This window comes from Panulirus ornatus, chromosome 48 (genome assembly GCF_036320965.1).
Source record: "Panulirus ornatus isolate Po-2019 chromosome 48, ASM3632096v1, whole genome shotgun sequence".
Lineage (NCBI taxonomy): Eukaryota > Metazoa > Arthropoda > Malacostraca > Decapoda > Palinuridae > Panulirus > Panulirus ornatus.
In genome coordinates this window covers 30,489,106-30,506,232 of record NC_092271.1, presented here as the reverse complement: position 1 = coordinate 30,506,232, position 17,127 = coordinate 30,489,106, and the positions used below count along the sequence as shown (strand labels likewise).

The 17,127-nt window shown below is 39.4% G+C and overlaps 1 protein-coding gene across 2 annotated transcripts in view; it reads right to left on the bottom strand.

Annotated features, from left to right (window-relative positions):
• Positions 1–17,127, bottom strand: part of Nedd4 (E3 ubiquitin-protein ligase Nedd4) — a 202,606-nt gene that overhangs the window by 154,701 nt on the left and 30,778 nt on the right. Inside the window, exons 6-9 of one of the 2 annotated variants that reach the window (XM_071690428.1) lie at positions 14,975–15,137; positions 13,530–13,657; positions 9,467–9,614; positions 813–1,001 (exon numbers count right to left, since the gene is read on the bottom strand). In XM_071690428.1, the coding sequence (XP_071546529.1) occupies positions 813–1,001; positions 9,467–9,614; positions 13,530–13,657; positions 14,975–15,137 (628 nt within the window). The remainder of the gene's footprint in view (positions 1–812; positions 1,002–9,466; positions 9,615–13,529; positions 13,658–14,974; positions 15,138–17,127) is intronic. The other variant, XM_071690429.1, reaches the window with a different exon arrangement.

Genomic DNA, 17,127 nt, shown 5'->3' with positions numbered 1-17,127 from the left:
CACATATATACTTTTTTTTTTCATACTATTCACCATTTCCCACATTAGCGAGGTAGCATTAAGAACAGAGGACAGAGCCTTTGAGGGAATATCCTCAATTGGCCCCCTTCTCAGTTCCTTTTCTTGGAAAATTAAAAACGAGAGGGGAGGATTTCCAGCCCCCCGCTCCCTTCTCTTTTAGTCGCCTTCTACAACATGCAGAGAATACGTGGGAAGTATTCTTTCTCCCCTATCCCCAGGGATACATAAGGACTTAACAGTAAAAAATTCTGAAATTCCATTATTACAATGAAAAAATCATGAGTCTACATGAGGAATTTTCCACTTGTAATGTCATGTCACTGCTCAAAAAGTTTTGGATTTTGAAGCATTTCAGATTAGGGATGCTCAACCTGTAATACTATATCTCCAGATTCTCACACTCCTCATTCAATCCACATCTTAACTGAGCTACAGGCAAATATCTTTATTTCACCAGCAAATTGTTGGTTGCACAGCTTCCAAAGTCAAACCTTATCATACTTGATGGGTTCCATCTTTGTCTTTCAATAATTCCTTTAAAACTCAAAGAAAAAAAAGTCTAAAAGCAGAGGTGCTACAAGGAATCCACATGCTAACTAATTCAAGTACCCAATATACAAAGAAAAAATTATCCAATATTAAAGAATCACTTATATCATACAAAAAAACTCTTCTTCAATATACATAAACTTACTACAGCTGAAATCTAAGAAATACTATGCAGCATAAAGTATGCACAACAAAAGAACCTAGATTATAGAATTCACCACGCATTTGTTTGTGTATCTCACCTCTTCTAAGGCTACTTCCTCAAAGCGAGGTTGTGCCTCTTCCTTCTGGGCTTGTCCCTCTTCCCCATCCTCTTCCTCCCCCTCATCCTCCTGGTCATCATCATCATCATCATCATCATCATCATCATCATCATCATCATCATCATCATCCTCCTCCTCCTCCTCCTCTTCTTGGGCAACCAGTGGTTCCTAAAGTGATCCCCCAACACACCAGTCATGTAAACATGCAACAGCCACATGCACAGACCCAGTGGAAAAGGGTTAAATCTGTTAGTCAACAGAGGCATAAGCTGCCACACTCACAAATTATAAAACAGCTTAACATCCATAACTTGACCTTTTGTTAAAAGCAAAAATCAAATTGAAAATATCACAATCCACACCAACAAACCCTTAAATTTTGGAGGAAGCTTATCATCTCATCAGCACTTAAAAAATCCTGTCAAATACCATTGTGAATTTAAGGATCTGCAAGCAAGTTTAGTGAGAAAGAGAAACAATGACAGAAAAATAAAATTCTTACACACACACATAATAGAAATATAATTATCATTCTGCAGTGATTATACAAAATATGGGGAATGAGAGGAAATGAAAAATGATGCCATAAGATCAGAAAAGCATAAACTGAAAGCAAAAATGTATATGGATTAAGTATGAAAGACCCATAAGTGCCTTGGATGAGCAACAAGATATGAGTTAGGAACAAACACAAAAAGATGAAGTATGTGAGACCACAATAAAGAGCTGTGTCTAAGGGAACCTGTTATGTCTGCAGGACAGTAATCAACAAGGACAGGGATGAGTGAGGGTAGTGTGAAGTGAGGGAGAAGAAAGAGATGGGGTGATAAACAAGAATGGTGATGAAGCAAAAGTAATAATGGAGCTATAGTGGCGATGGAGCAAGAATGGTGATAGTGTGAGGATGGCGATAGAGTGAGGGTGATGATAGAACAAGTGGTGATGGAGTGTGGGTCATGATGACATCATTGTTCTACAATTTCTAAACAATTAGTAAGAAAGAAAATCATATGTTTATGGATGACAGACGATAATGATGATGATGACTTTGCCATACCATATCTCTGCATATCTTTTATGTAATTTATTTTTTTTTTTTGCTTTGTCGCTGTCTTCCGCGTTTGCGAGGCAGCGCAAAGAAACAGACGAAAGAAATGGCCCAACCCACCCCCATACACATGTATATACATACACGTCCACACACGCAAATATACATACCTACACAGCTTTCCATGGTTTACCCCAGACGCCTCACACGCCCTGATTCAATCCACTGACAGCACGTCAACCCCAGTATACCACATCGATCCAATTCACTCTATTCCTTGCCCTCCTTTCACCCTCCTGCATGTTCAGGCCCCGATCACACAAAATCTTTTTCACTCCATCTTTCCACCTCCAATTTGGTCTCCCACTTCTCCTCGTTCCCTCCACCTCCGACACATATATCCTTTGGTCAATCTTTCCTCACTCATTCTCTCCATGTGCCCAAACCATTTCAAAACACCCTCTTCTGCTCTCTCAACCACGCTCTTTTTATTTCCACACATCTCTCTTACCCTTACGTTACTTACTCGATCAAACCACCTCACACCACACATTCTCCTCAAACATCTCATTTCCAGCACATCCACCCTCCTGCGCACAACTCTATCCATAGCCCACACCTCGCAACCATAGAACATTGTTGGAACCACTATTCCTTCAAACATACCCATTTTTGCTTTCCGAGATAATGTTCTCGACTTCCACACATTCTTCAAGGCTCCCAGGATTTTCGCCCCCTCCCCCACCCTATGATTCACTTCCGCTTCCATGGTTCCATCCGCTGCCAGATCCACTCCCAGATATCTAAAACACTTCACTTCCTCCGGTTTTTCTCCATTCAAACTTACCTCCCAATTGACTTGACCCTCAACCCTACTACCTAATTACCTTGCTCTTATTCACATTTACTCTTAACTTTCTTCTTTCACACACTTTATCAAACTCAGTCACCAGCTTCTGCAGTTTCTCACATGAATCAGCCACCAGCGCTGTATCATCAGCGAACAACAACTGACTCACTTCCCAAGCTCTCTCATCCACAACAGACTTCATACTTGCCCCTCTTTCCAAAACTCTTGCATTCACCTCCCTAACAACCCCATCCATAAACAAATCAAACAACCATGGAGACATCACACACCCCTGCCGCAAACCTACATTCACTGAGAACCAATCACTTTCCTCTCTTCCTACACGTACACATGCCTTACATCCTCGATAAAAACTTTTCACTGCTTCTAACAACTTGCCTCCCACGCCATATATTCTTAATACCTTCCACAGAGCATCTCTATCAACTCTATCGTATGCCTTCTCCAAATCCATAAATGCTACATGCAAATCCATTTGCTTTTCTAAGTATTTCTCACATACATTCTTCAAAGCAAACACCTGATCCACACATCCTCTACCACTTTTGAAACCACACTGCTCTTCCCCAATCTGATGCTCTGTACATACCTTCACCCTCTCAATCAATACCCTCCCATATAATTTACCAGGAATACTCAACAAACTTATACCTCTGTAATTTGAGCACTCACTCTTATCCCCTTTGCCTTTGTACAATGGCACTATGCACGCATTCCGCCAATCCTCAGGCACCTCACCATGAGTCATACATACATTAAATAACCTTACCAACCAGTCAATAATACAGTCAATCCCTTTTTTAATAAATTCCACTGCAATACCATCCAAACCTGCTGCCTTGCCGGCTTTCATCTTCTGCAAAGCTTTTACTACCTCTTCTCTGTTTACCAAATCATTTTCCCTAAAAATAGATTATTACATGATAGCTAATGGGAAACAAAATGAAGAAAAAAAGACCACTCTTTAACTAACCCCTAATCCCCAGGTAGAAAAAAAAGGCTTACTACCTGCCTTACACTTCAGTGGCCTCTACTCACAGATCCCTCACATCCAAAAAAATACAGTGACAAAACATAGACACACAGAACTTACTTGACTTAACTTACTTAACTGTCCTGCATTCTGCATGCAGGTGCACACACAACATTGCAACACACCTCCCTGAGTCCTATAAAAGCCTCATAAAGATATGAGAGACTCCTGGGGCAGGAAGGAAGTAATCATTAGTTCTTTCTCATTCTTGTTCACCATTTCCCATGTTACCAATGTAGCACCAGAAGCAGGTGAAACAGGCTGAATTTGCTCACATAAATTCTCTAGCTTTCACAGGCATTACCCAGAAAATACGGCCCACTATCCACAACTAGTCCCCGAAGACCTTTCAATAGTCCCTAATCCACTTCACATGCATTGGTCCAGCCCACTGACAAGCAAACTGACTTCCATACACCAAACTGTTCGATTTCACTCTACCCTGTGCACACCATTCACCCACCTACATATTGCACGTTCAGGCCCAAGTCACTAAAAATCTTTTTCAATCAATCCATTCATCTCCAATTTAGTCTCCCACTACTCTTTGCCCCCTCCACTTCTGACACATATATCCTCTTTCTCAAGTCTCCTCATTCACTCTCTTCAAACATACACACATGCAAACACGCACACATACAGTTTGAGGGAATAGTAGTTCCAACAATGTTGTATGGTTGTGAGGCATGGGCTATAGATAGGATTGTACAGAGGGTGGATGTGTTGGAAATGAAATGCTTGAGGACAATATGTGGAGTGAGGTGGTTTGATCAAGTAAGTAATGAAAGGGTAAAAGAGATATGTGGAAATAAAAAGTGTGGTTCAGAGAATAGAAGAGGGTTTTGAAATGGTTTGGACATATGGAGAATGAGTGAGGAAAGACTGACAAAGAGGATATATGTGACAGAGGTGGAGGGAACAAGGAGAAGCGGGAGACCAAATTGGAGGTGGAAAGATGGAGTGAAAAAGATTTTGAGCGATCAGGGCCTAAACATACATGAGGGTGAGAGTCATGCAAGGAATAGAGTGAATTGGAATGATGTGGTATATTGGGGGCGACGTGCTGTCAATGGACTTAACCAGGGTATGTGAAGCATCTGGGGTAAACCATGGAAAGGTCTGTGGAGCCTGGACGTGGATAGGGAGCTATGGTTTCGGTGCACTACACATGACAGCAAGAGACTGAGTGTGAACGGATGTGGCCTTTTTTGTCTGTTTTCCTGGCACTACCTAACTGAAGTAAGGGGTAGCGATGCTGTTTCCTGTGGGGCATGGCAGTGACAGAAACGGATGACGGCAAGCAAGTATGAATGCGTACATGTGTATATATGTATATGTCTGTGTGTGTCTACGTGTATGTATATGTTGATACGTATATGTGCGTACATGAGCATTTATGCATATATACCTGTATATAAGTGGATGGGCCATTTTTGTCGCTTAACTGGCGCTAATTTGCTGATGCAGGAAACAGCGATTATGTACAATAAAAATTTATTTATTTTCATCATACTTTGTCGCTGTCTCCTGCATTAGCAAGGTAGCACAAGGAAACAGACGAAAGAATGGCCCAACCCACCCACATACACATGTATATACATACACGTCCACACACGCAAATATACATACCTATACATCTTAACGTATATATATATATATATATACGTTATGTATAATGCACTGAAACCACAGCTCCCTTTCCACATCCAGGCCCCACACAACTTTCCATGGTTTACCCCAGACGCTTCACATGCCCTGGTTCAATCCATTGACAGCACATCGACCCTGGTCGATTTCTTACACACCTTTCATCCTCCTGTATGTTCAGGTCCCGATCGCTCAAAACCATAAGACATAAAAAACATTTCTCTGCTTAGGATGCTTTGGAAGATGTAAAAAACAAGGGCCTAAAATCTCCTTACTGCAGAAAAAACAGGACATCTGTATCCCATCCAAGGGCCTCATTACATGATCTAAAGAATGGAAATTCCATCCAGATTTGAAGCATCCACCCAAACAACCAGACCCACAGTGGGCCCTCTAAGACAAGGTTCTTGGATGTTATTTGCAACAGTCCATCATCTCTGGATATGATTAGTTTCGAGGAAAATGCTTGGAGGCTGTCTGCCATTACAGATTACACGTAAAAAAATGTTGACTTATGGGTAACCTTTTGCCCTGCAGCCTGGCCAAGTCATACACAAGTTTACAAAGAAAACTTCAAAAGATGCTCTAGCTGACGGTGAAACACTAAGGTCTGTGACCTTAAGGGTATTGTAATAAATGTACAATTCCAAGATGCCCTCAGAAAAACAAAGAACGTCAGTCTAAGTGTCCCTATTCCTCCCTAAAGCTGAAACCTTTAATCTATAAGACCATGTCTAAACTAAAAGGGTCTCACACAACTGCCAGGTTTGGGCACCAATTGAATGGCCAAAACCAACTCAAACTGGGATACTGGAGTGTGCTGGCAGGCATCCTTAAGACTAGAGTGATTGATTTTTGTCAAGCTGTAAACAAAGGCACATGCACTAAGGTGAACATTTTGAACCAAAAATGTTATCCTGAACTGCTAGGGTTGTGAAACAATTGAAATGACAAAAACCTGCTCAAACAGAGTTATCAGAAGTGCCACTGAACATCTTAAGGTTTCAACTGAAAATCCTTATGATTAACCCCTTACTTCTTGACTTTCTTTTCTTTTATAACCCTGTGAATCTTTTTTTTTCAAATTGTTTAAAAAATGCATTTAATTTCATAACCTATCAATCTATCTATATCTCTGATGCCTGTTCCCAACAGGAACTCCCATCAAAGGGGTGGCCATGGCAAGAAATCTCTGCTTATCCCTGTCCTTACATGCCTCATTCATATATACTATTCCATGCATTCTTTCACCATTCTCTCCCTTCACTACTCTTCCACTCTATTTTCTCAAGTCACAGGTGGTCCTCCTCTTATGCCAACCCCTTCAATCATGCTATAATTCACTTTCCTTGTTAAATGCCCATCTTGCATTCTTTCAACATGCACAAACCACTCACAGTATTACATTTAATCCACTCTAACACTGCACAATTCATTCCTTTTGCACTCCCTGCCATATCAAACCTCTCATGCACCCACTCATTACTGCTTTTGTTCCATCTAATCCAGTAACTCATTTCTACAGCCTGGATTTCTTGACCTCTGTGACTTTATAATTTGAAAAACATTTACATTATAAAGAAAAAGTATAACTTCAGATGCAATCTTAATTTTCACTCAGAAAATGTGTAGAGGTTTTATGAATGTTTCGGCACAACATGCTGAAAAATGTTGAACTATAGCCTGTGCAACAAGTGATTTCCAACTGGGTATATTTCATTCATCATTTTACCTAACCTCAAAAAGTGATAACTGATTATTATCATGGTTTATCTTCCACAATAAAACGTCTTCTCTTTTATAATCACAGTGCTTCACTAATGTCTTTTTCATAGTAACAAATTCATGAATACTTTTAAAATGACCAGCTGCACCAGTCAGACACAGTGTTGTCAAAGCTAGGCACATGCTGGCAACATGACCCCCCCCCCCCTTGCTAGAAACACCTTACTCTACCTTATCTTGATCAACTTTCAATGCTAGAGGGGTCAGTGTCCATAAACCACTACACAATCCAAACATATGATCGTTAGGTCATTCAGGATCATCTGCCGGCTTCTCTAAGTCTACCAGATAACTACTCGATTCTCCTTCCAGAAAACCTAAGAGAATGTGCTGCCATTGGGGCCACATGACTGAAGGATGACTGACCATGGGTAGACAAAATCACTGCACACTGCCACCTCTGTACCCACCCAGGCTTGGCAAGTAACCTTGAATTAGAGGCAAAAAGCTCAATGCATAAATATCCATATTTATGTAGACTTATGCAATAAAAAAAATGGGACATCTGTTCTCTTCTTGTTGCATTAGAGGTAAGTTATCAAACATTTTCTCATTTACATCTGTATTACATCCCTGCAAAAATCAGTATGAAACACCTTGCATACAGTAGTTGTGCCAATGACATGACAAACAAAGAACTACCAAGATTAATATAAAACTAATTGTGTTTATGTGCCATGACAATGATTTTTAATGTATATCAATAACATACAACACAGCATATGTGATATAATGTGTTCAGAAATATTCCCAGTAATCTGTTCCTATTCTGGAACATTATGGTAAAGTTGGCTTCATTCAGATTCACCTAAAGTAACACAGACAAAATGCATTTAATACATTAAACACTGAGCCTTTGTACACAGATCAGCACAGTGTATTCATTTCTTTTTTCACAAGAAACTCATTTCCTCCCCCTCAGAGAAGAGCAGCTTACAAGAGTACAATATCATGAAAATTCTTCAGAAAGTGGCCTCTACCACCAACACATCACCACAGTTGTCTTTATATCACTATCTCACCACTGTCATTACCACCTCACCTTAGTCACCAACACCAAGACTACAATCAAAATTCAATAATTCCTACCTGCAGAAAAATGAGAAATTACACATTTTCTTTTCATTTTTTTCTTAAGGCAACCTAAATGTAAAAATTGAACAAATGTACCAGATATGTCACACTGTCATCTACTTACTGTTTTTATATCTTATGAGGTTGTATTTTTTAGGTTCAGTGGTTTTAATGCATTTTCTAGATCATATGTAGCCAACTTTCATAAAAAAAATTATGTGAGTTGTTAGTGTCTGCTATATCTATGAGGGAACAAGTATGTAAGAGATTATGAATGTAATGGTAATTCTAATTTGTGGTTTCAGAGTGATGACTCAAATTTGAGACATGACTTAAAACAGAGATCTATGTTCTTTGGCAAGAAATACCTCCAAAAGTCACCCTGCAGCTTAGCTGAGGGCACTTATAGCTGAAATAATACAGTAGCCTACACCAGTCTCAATTTGGTATGATTTTCATGTGCTCTGTTGATTTTTGGTACGATTTTTGTTAATACTGAAAAGCATTTCTCTTACTTTCATGGTAACCAACATTTTCCCAGATCAGCATAGCCCTCCTCACTAATCATTTTTTTTTGAAAGAGTTTCCCTTTGCTTTTACAATATCTTATATCTTCCTACATCAGCACAATCCAACCACAGAGTCAGATAAGTAAAGTTCTCAAGAAGAGCAAATTTTTGTCAGGAATCTAAACACCCTTTCAAAATAAGCTTCGATAACTTGTATAACACAATTCTGCAATAACAACAGGTCTCCATCATTTTACAAGGGCCTCTGGTATATTTAAGTGTGTCAAAAACTACATCATAAAGAAAAGAAATGGATACTTCCCTGAAAACAGCAGTAGACTGCCATACCATACATTCTAAAATGTGTAGGATCACAGAAAACACATGGAAGTTCAAGTGCATATAAGGGTTTAGTCAATGATGTCAGCCAAGAGGTAGTTGCTGACTGGATGAAGGCAGGCATGCTACATGATCAGTGACTGTGAATACATTAGGTCATTCACATAGAGTCACTGACTACAACTGCCTTCTCATCAAAATAAGAGGGCAGGCTGAATAGTGACCCATATATTTCCACAAAATATCTCATGCTTGTATGACAGACTGCAAGAAGAAAAATACTTTTTCTTATCTAAATAATGATACATCACTGAGAATCAAACATACCCGTTGCAAGATGGTAGCATTATCCCCTGCTCTGGACACCTCATTGTCATCCACTGATATGTGGAATCTACGTCGAAACTCATTTCGAAATTCATTTTGTGCAGACTCCATGCGCTGAAAGCGTTCCTGTTCATTATTGCCCTGGGAGCTGTGAAAGAGTGTGTTAAAAACTTTAACTAGTTTCCTTTCCACACACACACACACACACACACACACACACACACACACACACACACACACCAGGACATTTAAAAAATCTGGGGTAAACCATGGAAAGGACTGTGGGGCCTGGATGTGGATAGGGAGCTGTGGTTTCGGTGCATTACACATGACAGCTAGAGACTGAGTGTGAATGAATGTGGCCTTTATTTGTCTTTTCCAGACCCTACCTCACAGAAGGGGGGGTTGCTTCTTCCTGTGTGGCGAGGTAGCGACAGGAATGGAAGAAGGCAAGGAAGTGTGAATAAGCACATGTGTATATATGTATATGTCTGTGTATGTATTTGTGTTTATATGTTGACATGTATATGCATGTATATGTGCGTGTATGGGCATTTATGTATATGTACGTGTATGTGAGTGGATGGGCCATTCTTCATCTGTTTCCTGGTACGACTTCACTGATGCGGGAAACTGATTAAGTATAAGAAATAAACATGCATATATCAGTGGATGGGCCATACTTCATCTTTTTCCTGGCGCTACCTCGCTGACGTGGGAAACATACAGGCCCCACAGACCTTTCCATGGTTTACCCCAGACCCTTTACATGCCTTGGTTCATTCTATTGACAGCACGTTGACCCGGTATACCACATCGTTCCACTTCACTCCGTTCCTTGCACGCCTTTCACCATCCTGTATGTTCAGGCCCCGATTGCTCAAAATCTTTTTCACTCCATCCTTCCACCTCCAATTTGGTCTCCTGCTTCTCCTTCTTCCCTCCACCTCTGACATATATATCCTCTCTGTCAATCTTTCCTCACTCATTCTCTCCATGTGTCCAAACCATTTCAAAACACCCTCTTCTGCTCTCTCAACCACACTCTTTTTATTACCACACATCTCTCTTACCATTCCATTCCATTACTTACTCGATCAGACCACCTCATACCACATATTGTCCTCAAACATCTCATTTCCAACATATCCACCCTCCTCTGCACAACCCTATCTATAGCCCACGCCTCGCAACCATGTGACATTGTTGGAACCACTATTCCTTCAAACATACACATTTTTGCTCCAAAATAACGTTCTCGCATTCCACACATTCTTCAACGTTCCCAGAACCTTCCCTTCCTCCCCAACCCTGTGACTCACTCCCACTTCCATGGTTCCATCTGCTGCTAAGTCCACTCCCAGATATCTAAAACACTTCACTTCCCGTGTTTTTTTCCATTCAAACTTACCTCCCAATTAACTTGTCCCTCAACCCTACTGTACCTAATAACCTTGCTCTTAATCACATCCACTCTCAACTTTCTTCTTTCACACACTTTACCAAACTCAGTCACCAACTTCTGCAGTTTCTCACCAGAATCAGCCACTAGTGCTGTATCATCAGGGAACAACAACTGACTCACTTCCTAAGCTCTCTCATCCACAACAGACTGCATACTTGCCCCACTCTCCAAAACTCTTGCATTCACCTTCCTAACCACCCCATCCATAAACAAATTAAACAACCATGGAGACATCACAAACCCCTGCTGCAAACCGACATTCACTGGGAACCAATCTCTTTTCTCTCTTCCTACTCGTACACATGCCTTGCATCCTTGGTAAAAACTTTTCACTGCTTCTAGCAACTTACCTCCCACATCATATACTCTTAAAACCTTTCACAAAGCATCTCTATCCATCCTTTCATATGCCTTCTCCAGATCCATAAATGCTGCATACAAATCCATCAGTTTTTCTAAGTATTTCTCACATACATCCTTCAAAGCAAACACCTGATCCATGCATCCTCATCTTTCTCTGTTTCCTGGTGCTACCTCACTGACGTAGGAAACAGCAATCAAGTATAACAAAATAAAATAAAATAAAATAAGATAAAAAATAAATAACAATTCCCCACCACTTTCTCTGTCAGGCTTTTATTAAGTGTTACCAAATCATTCTTACTCATTCCATAACCTTCTCGCTCAAATTTGTCTTTGTTAAATTCCTTAGGTTCACATCTGACCAACTGTATACTATGTTTAAGTCCTTTTGTATTTCCATTCCATCAGCTTCTAGGGCTTCTGATACTGTAGTGTCACAAGCAAACCTCCTTACTCTGCTTTCTACTACTTCTCTGCTGATGTCTGATATCATTAATATCAAGAGAAATGATACTATAACACTAACACATTCCTCGTGGTACCCCGAATAAGATATCTTATTCATTAAACATGGCTCCATTTGCCACTACTTAGAACTTTTTGTTAGCTAAAAACTTTAATCCATCCTCCTATATTACCATTAATGTCAAGTTTAACTACTTTTTTTGGGAAAAATTCTATGGCTGACTTTGTCAAATGCTTTTGCAAAATCAAAAAACATTAAACACTGCATGAAACATTAATATATGTCACTGCAATGAGCTTCTAATTGGGTAAACATGCCATGTTGGCCCTCATTTATGTAGCTGTTCTTGATGAAATGTTCTAATATGTGCCCTTTTCACACTCATTAATACATGTTAAGTCACGCTAAGTGGTGTGTAAGTGTACTGCTTAGGTATTAGCTTGGATCCTCCTTTACATACTGGCATTGTATATGCTTTTTTGTTAATTTTGCTTTCATCCACAATTTGTCTCATTTATAACATCAATGGTTTTGCTATTGCTTTATATGTCTTCTTTAGGAAGATGGCTGGGATTCCAACTAGTCTGGAGATGAATTTTCTCTGAGCTGCTCAATTGCTGATCATATCATTTTCTGATTTCTCAATATATGTGAGTACATTTTCATAATGCTGGTGAAACAGTTCATCATTTACTTTCTTGTTACTCTGTAAGCTGTTCAATTAACAACAAGCATATTTCCTTGGGTTACTTTCAATTTTTCGCACTTTCAAGAGTCCAATTTCTGAGACATGATCGCAAAGGAAAAGGCATGGAAAGTGTTTCCAGCAATGAAAGGAGCTCATGTTAAGGCCCACCAGAGGAAGATACAAAAAAGATTATACAAAACACAATGAAAAAGCTGGAAAATTCCTGAGGTGAATCAGTAAACTAAATTTTCCAGGTGCAGGAAGCAGCATGGAGACAGACAAAAAAGTGATCACAGTTAGCTGAACCACTTTTAAGGAGCTGCTATAAACAACATTAAAATTCTCTAACCCCATTATGTAAGTATATATAAAAATGCAGTCTGAAAAATATACATGTTCCAACTACTCAGCAAAAACATATCAAGTGAAAATGCGTGTCACTTGTTTATGCCACTCCAACTTACCATAGCCAAACACTTAATAGGTACTGGGCATCACAATTAACCTTAAAAGCAATACTTCTTATAAAAAGATGCTAAAACTGTTTGATTCTATTATGTATATAAACATGCAGTGTGAAAAAATATACATGTAATAGTCACTAGGCAAAAAATAAGTGAAAATGCATGAATCATCTGTTATTGGCTTTTCAACAACTTACCACACAACCAAGCTCCTCATAGGCAGTGGGTATCACAATCTTCTGAGCAATACTTCTTTATCATATCAAAACTAAAATTAGAAGAGACTGAATATAATATCTCAAAATCAAAAAAGGTATGTAACTAGTTGTGGTGTGCAAAGCATAAAGCCATTACAAAGTAAGGACAAAAAATGTATATGACATTATAATACTCTTCAAGGGTGTGGAGTGAATTCATAATGGTGCCTCCCATTACTGAAAGTACCCAGGAATCCTTCTAGTAAGAATGAGTCCTGCTGAGCTAAAGAAGTATTGTTGACATCCTACTTAAATGATTTGAAGGAACAACTATTTTGATTATCTTCAAACAATATGAAGTGAATCTTAATACAAAAGCTTTGTTTTACAAGGTCAACATAACAAGATATGCATCTGTACCTGGTTGGACGTTCCCACTGTGTAGTTCGGGCATTGTGATTAACGTAGTAAGTTCGCCCATTGGCATCCTGTCGCTCCTCCCATCCATCAGGCAGAGGACTCTGACCATCATTTGGTACCAGAACTGGCTGTATGGAAATCAAGGCCTTCAGGATTTAGCTAAAGACATGTTAACCTTCAAAAATTTAACACTTCCTGAAAGTGTTTAATGATAAAAGCCTGTGTGACAAATAAAGATGCATAAAGTTCATATGATTACTCAATTCATTCAGAAGAACTTTACCAATTTTACAACCCTACTGAAAGAGTAGGGAACTGTATATGAAGATTTCAATTACCTATTTGTACAGTACAGGGAGAAAGTTTTACACACGTGAGGACCTATCTTCTGAACTTTCTCTACAATCATACAACTTTTAAACTTTTGTATGCTAACAGCTTACATAATTACCTCAATCATTTATTCTTAACAAATTTCTTGCTTAACTTCATGTTATGATCCTTGGTTGCTCCATCTTTCAAAAATCTGTTCATTTTTGAAGTTATCAAACTTGTTTAAAGATTTAAAGAATGTGATCAAGTTACCCCTTATTCTCCTCTTTATAATGATGGACAAATTTATGATCTCTAATCACTCACTGTAATTCATCTCTCTCTTATTTCTGGAAGAGATGTGTCGAAATACAGCATGACTGGACACAATAATCGTGGTATGGCACAAGCACCTAAATTACTCCCATCTTTTCATTATAACACATGCCTCTGAGATATACCATGAGCACACCTGGCCAAACAGTGTTGGTGCCATCCATGCCACCCCGACCACCATGTCAGCTCTCTGCTTGCATTCAGTGAGTATGGACATGTCATATCCGGCTCATATAATTCCACACTTGTGCCCACATGTACAAGTCAACACTATGGCAAAGCATCCAGCAGGTTCCCCTACTACAGTGAACCTGCCATGAGGGTAAGAAAGATCTTTAACTCGATAGAATATGTCAGAATACTGGATGAACTCCAGCATGGGTCTAGCACTTCAGCAGCTGCTCACTGTTATAGGCTTAATGAAAGCAGCATCCCCATCAAGCTGAGAAGTGAATCAATCAAAAAAGCCTTTTCTCAGCCAGCTATTTCAAAGGTAACATTGTATCTGAAGCTGCCAGTACAACAAAACTCTGAAATGTGCTAATCAGTTGGAACAGGCTGAAAGTAACCAAAATGTACCGGAATAACAAAGTGTATAACATCTAAATTGCCTAAGCTTTGTTCAAATGAGATGATAGATCAACACTCGATACAAAAAAAAAGATTCACAGCCATGAACCTTATACTTCTAACCATATTTCCTTTTCAACACTTATATTCACATTACAATAAAAACATTCTTAAACAACAAGAATCAAACACTGCTTTGGTGATGAAGTTTAGTATGAATTTCTTACCTGAGCAGGAGATTCTTCATGGCCGCTACTGTTATCAATGCTCACCACCTCCCAACCAGCCTCCTCTGGAGTCTGTTCTCCTGAGGCTCCACTGCTGCTTGCTCCATCATCAACAATGTAAGCTACATACAACTGCAGGTGTCCCTTAACTCGTGACCTTGTGCTGCAAAACATGTTTACACTTAAAAGTGTTGGCCCTCTAGTTCAGTAATCAAAGTTCAGCAAATGCATTCATTCGTTCATAATTACTCCAAGACCAGCTTCTTTCAAAGAGACCTGTGTTACTCAGGACCTTTCTCAAGGCTCTTGCAGCCAAAGATTTTAACCATATATAGCATTCCTTAGCCCATGGGTGCACAATCAGGAGCCCATGAACATAAGGCATGCAGCTTGGAATACCCAATGCAAGATTGACCAAAACATCATCAAACTACCAATTACTGTTTCTATGAATGATTGCCTCAAGACCAGTATCCAAACTTGTGTGAGTAAGCTCCTACTTGCATGTGCTTATTCAGCTCCAATTATATCTGCAAACAACTTTCTCTCATGAACCATAGTAAGCTTGAATGATGATCTATACCCTGCTCTGCACCTGGTGATTACAAAAAGTTGATCCCAATATCAAGAAATTTGTTCAGAAAATGTAGCACCAAGATTCACACTTCAAAGCCATACTTTGACTTGGAAGAGCATTCTTCTTTTTCTGTATTAGTTTTGGCCTAATGAACAATCAATATTCTCTTGCTGATAGGTACTTGTAGAGGATAAGCTGTAGCTCTACAGCACTGAAAATGCCTTCAGGACTTCGGTCATATCAGATGATTAATCTATCCATCTGTATTTCTGATGCCTGTTGTCTTCTAGAACTCCCTCAAGAGGGGGGCCACAGCAACAGTCTCCATAAATAGTGAACTCGAGTGCCATTTCTTAGCCTTTAGTGCTTTACCCTTAACAGGCCACTAGCACAGGGCAAGTCTAGCACAGTGTTTGTAGAGACTCTTACATAATGATCCTACAGACTACTTCTGCCTAAAGCTCCTGCCTAATGTTCCTACCTGCAGTTTCTACCTACTGTTTCTGCCTAAATGTTCCGACCTACTACATCTACCTTTTGCTGCTACCATTTTGCCAAAAGGCAGGGCTAGCACACAGCGCCCACCAAAGGAAAATCTAGAGTTATGAAGAATGAGTTGTGTGAGTTAAGAGTTGTCAAGTGTTATGTGTGACATGTAGAGGTTGTATGTTTGAGGAAAGAACACCAATAGTCCATGTGTGGTGCAGAAAGAAAATGATGGCTAGCTACCTGGGTCAGAGGAGTGCAACTTGAAAACCAATGAAGTGCTGGCACACTAGGCAGCTGTCATTAACCCTCCTGATACCCAGGCAGGAAGCACTGGTAATATACCTCCCTAGTCGTTGGCTCCCTACCAACTACTACTACCTACTTACTACCCTCTTACTATCATAAGATGTGATACTCCTGCCCTTTTGCCTGATGTGTGAATGGATCCATAACCATGTTTCTTACTTTCATTGCAGGATTAGAGATTTTGTCTTCTGGTATTATTTGAGAAAGATGATTTATGGTTACTCCATGACACTAAGAACAGCTTTATCTGGTCAGAATATAGTAGATGGCAAAGATAATTCCAAGGAAGCTATACCCTTCAAATAATTTTGGAAAGATTTCTTTGACTTTGTAGATATTTCTGCTCTTTGTGAATAATGTCCTTTCCTCAAAGAGCATTCTGTTAAATGTAGAACTAATATAGAGAATCTTGGAATGCGTTAAAACAGCCTTCAGCTCCACATAGAGATACTTTAATGTAGTCTCTGTTATCTCAGCAAGAGTGCAGATGACAGGTTCTGGCTTGTTTTGATAAAGGAGAACAGTTAGAGTTATACTGCAATCTTCACCTGTGTTACAACCATTTTTTCTCTTGAGGTTGTTTAGAAGGTTCTTGGACTTAGATATTCAAGAACCATCAGACTGAAGAAAATCTTTAACTAACCCTTTGAAGGAAACTGCAGGGAGGAGATTGTGAGTAGGAGCTATCTTACATATACTCATAAAGTAATAGTTCTAGATGGCTTTTCTGCTCCTTCCTTACTTGTTTAGGAAGACCCTTAGTATACCTGAGTCTGAGTAT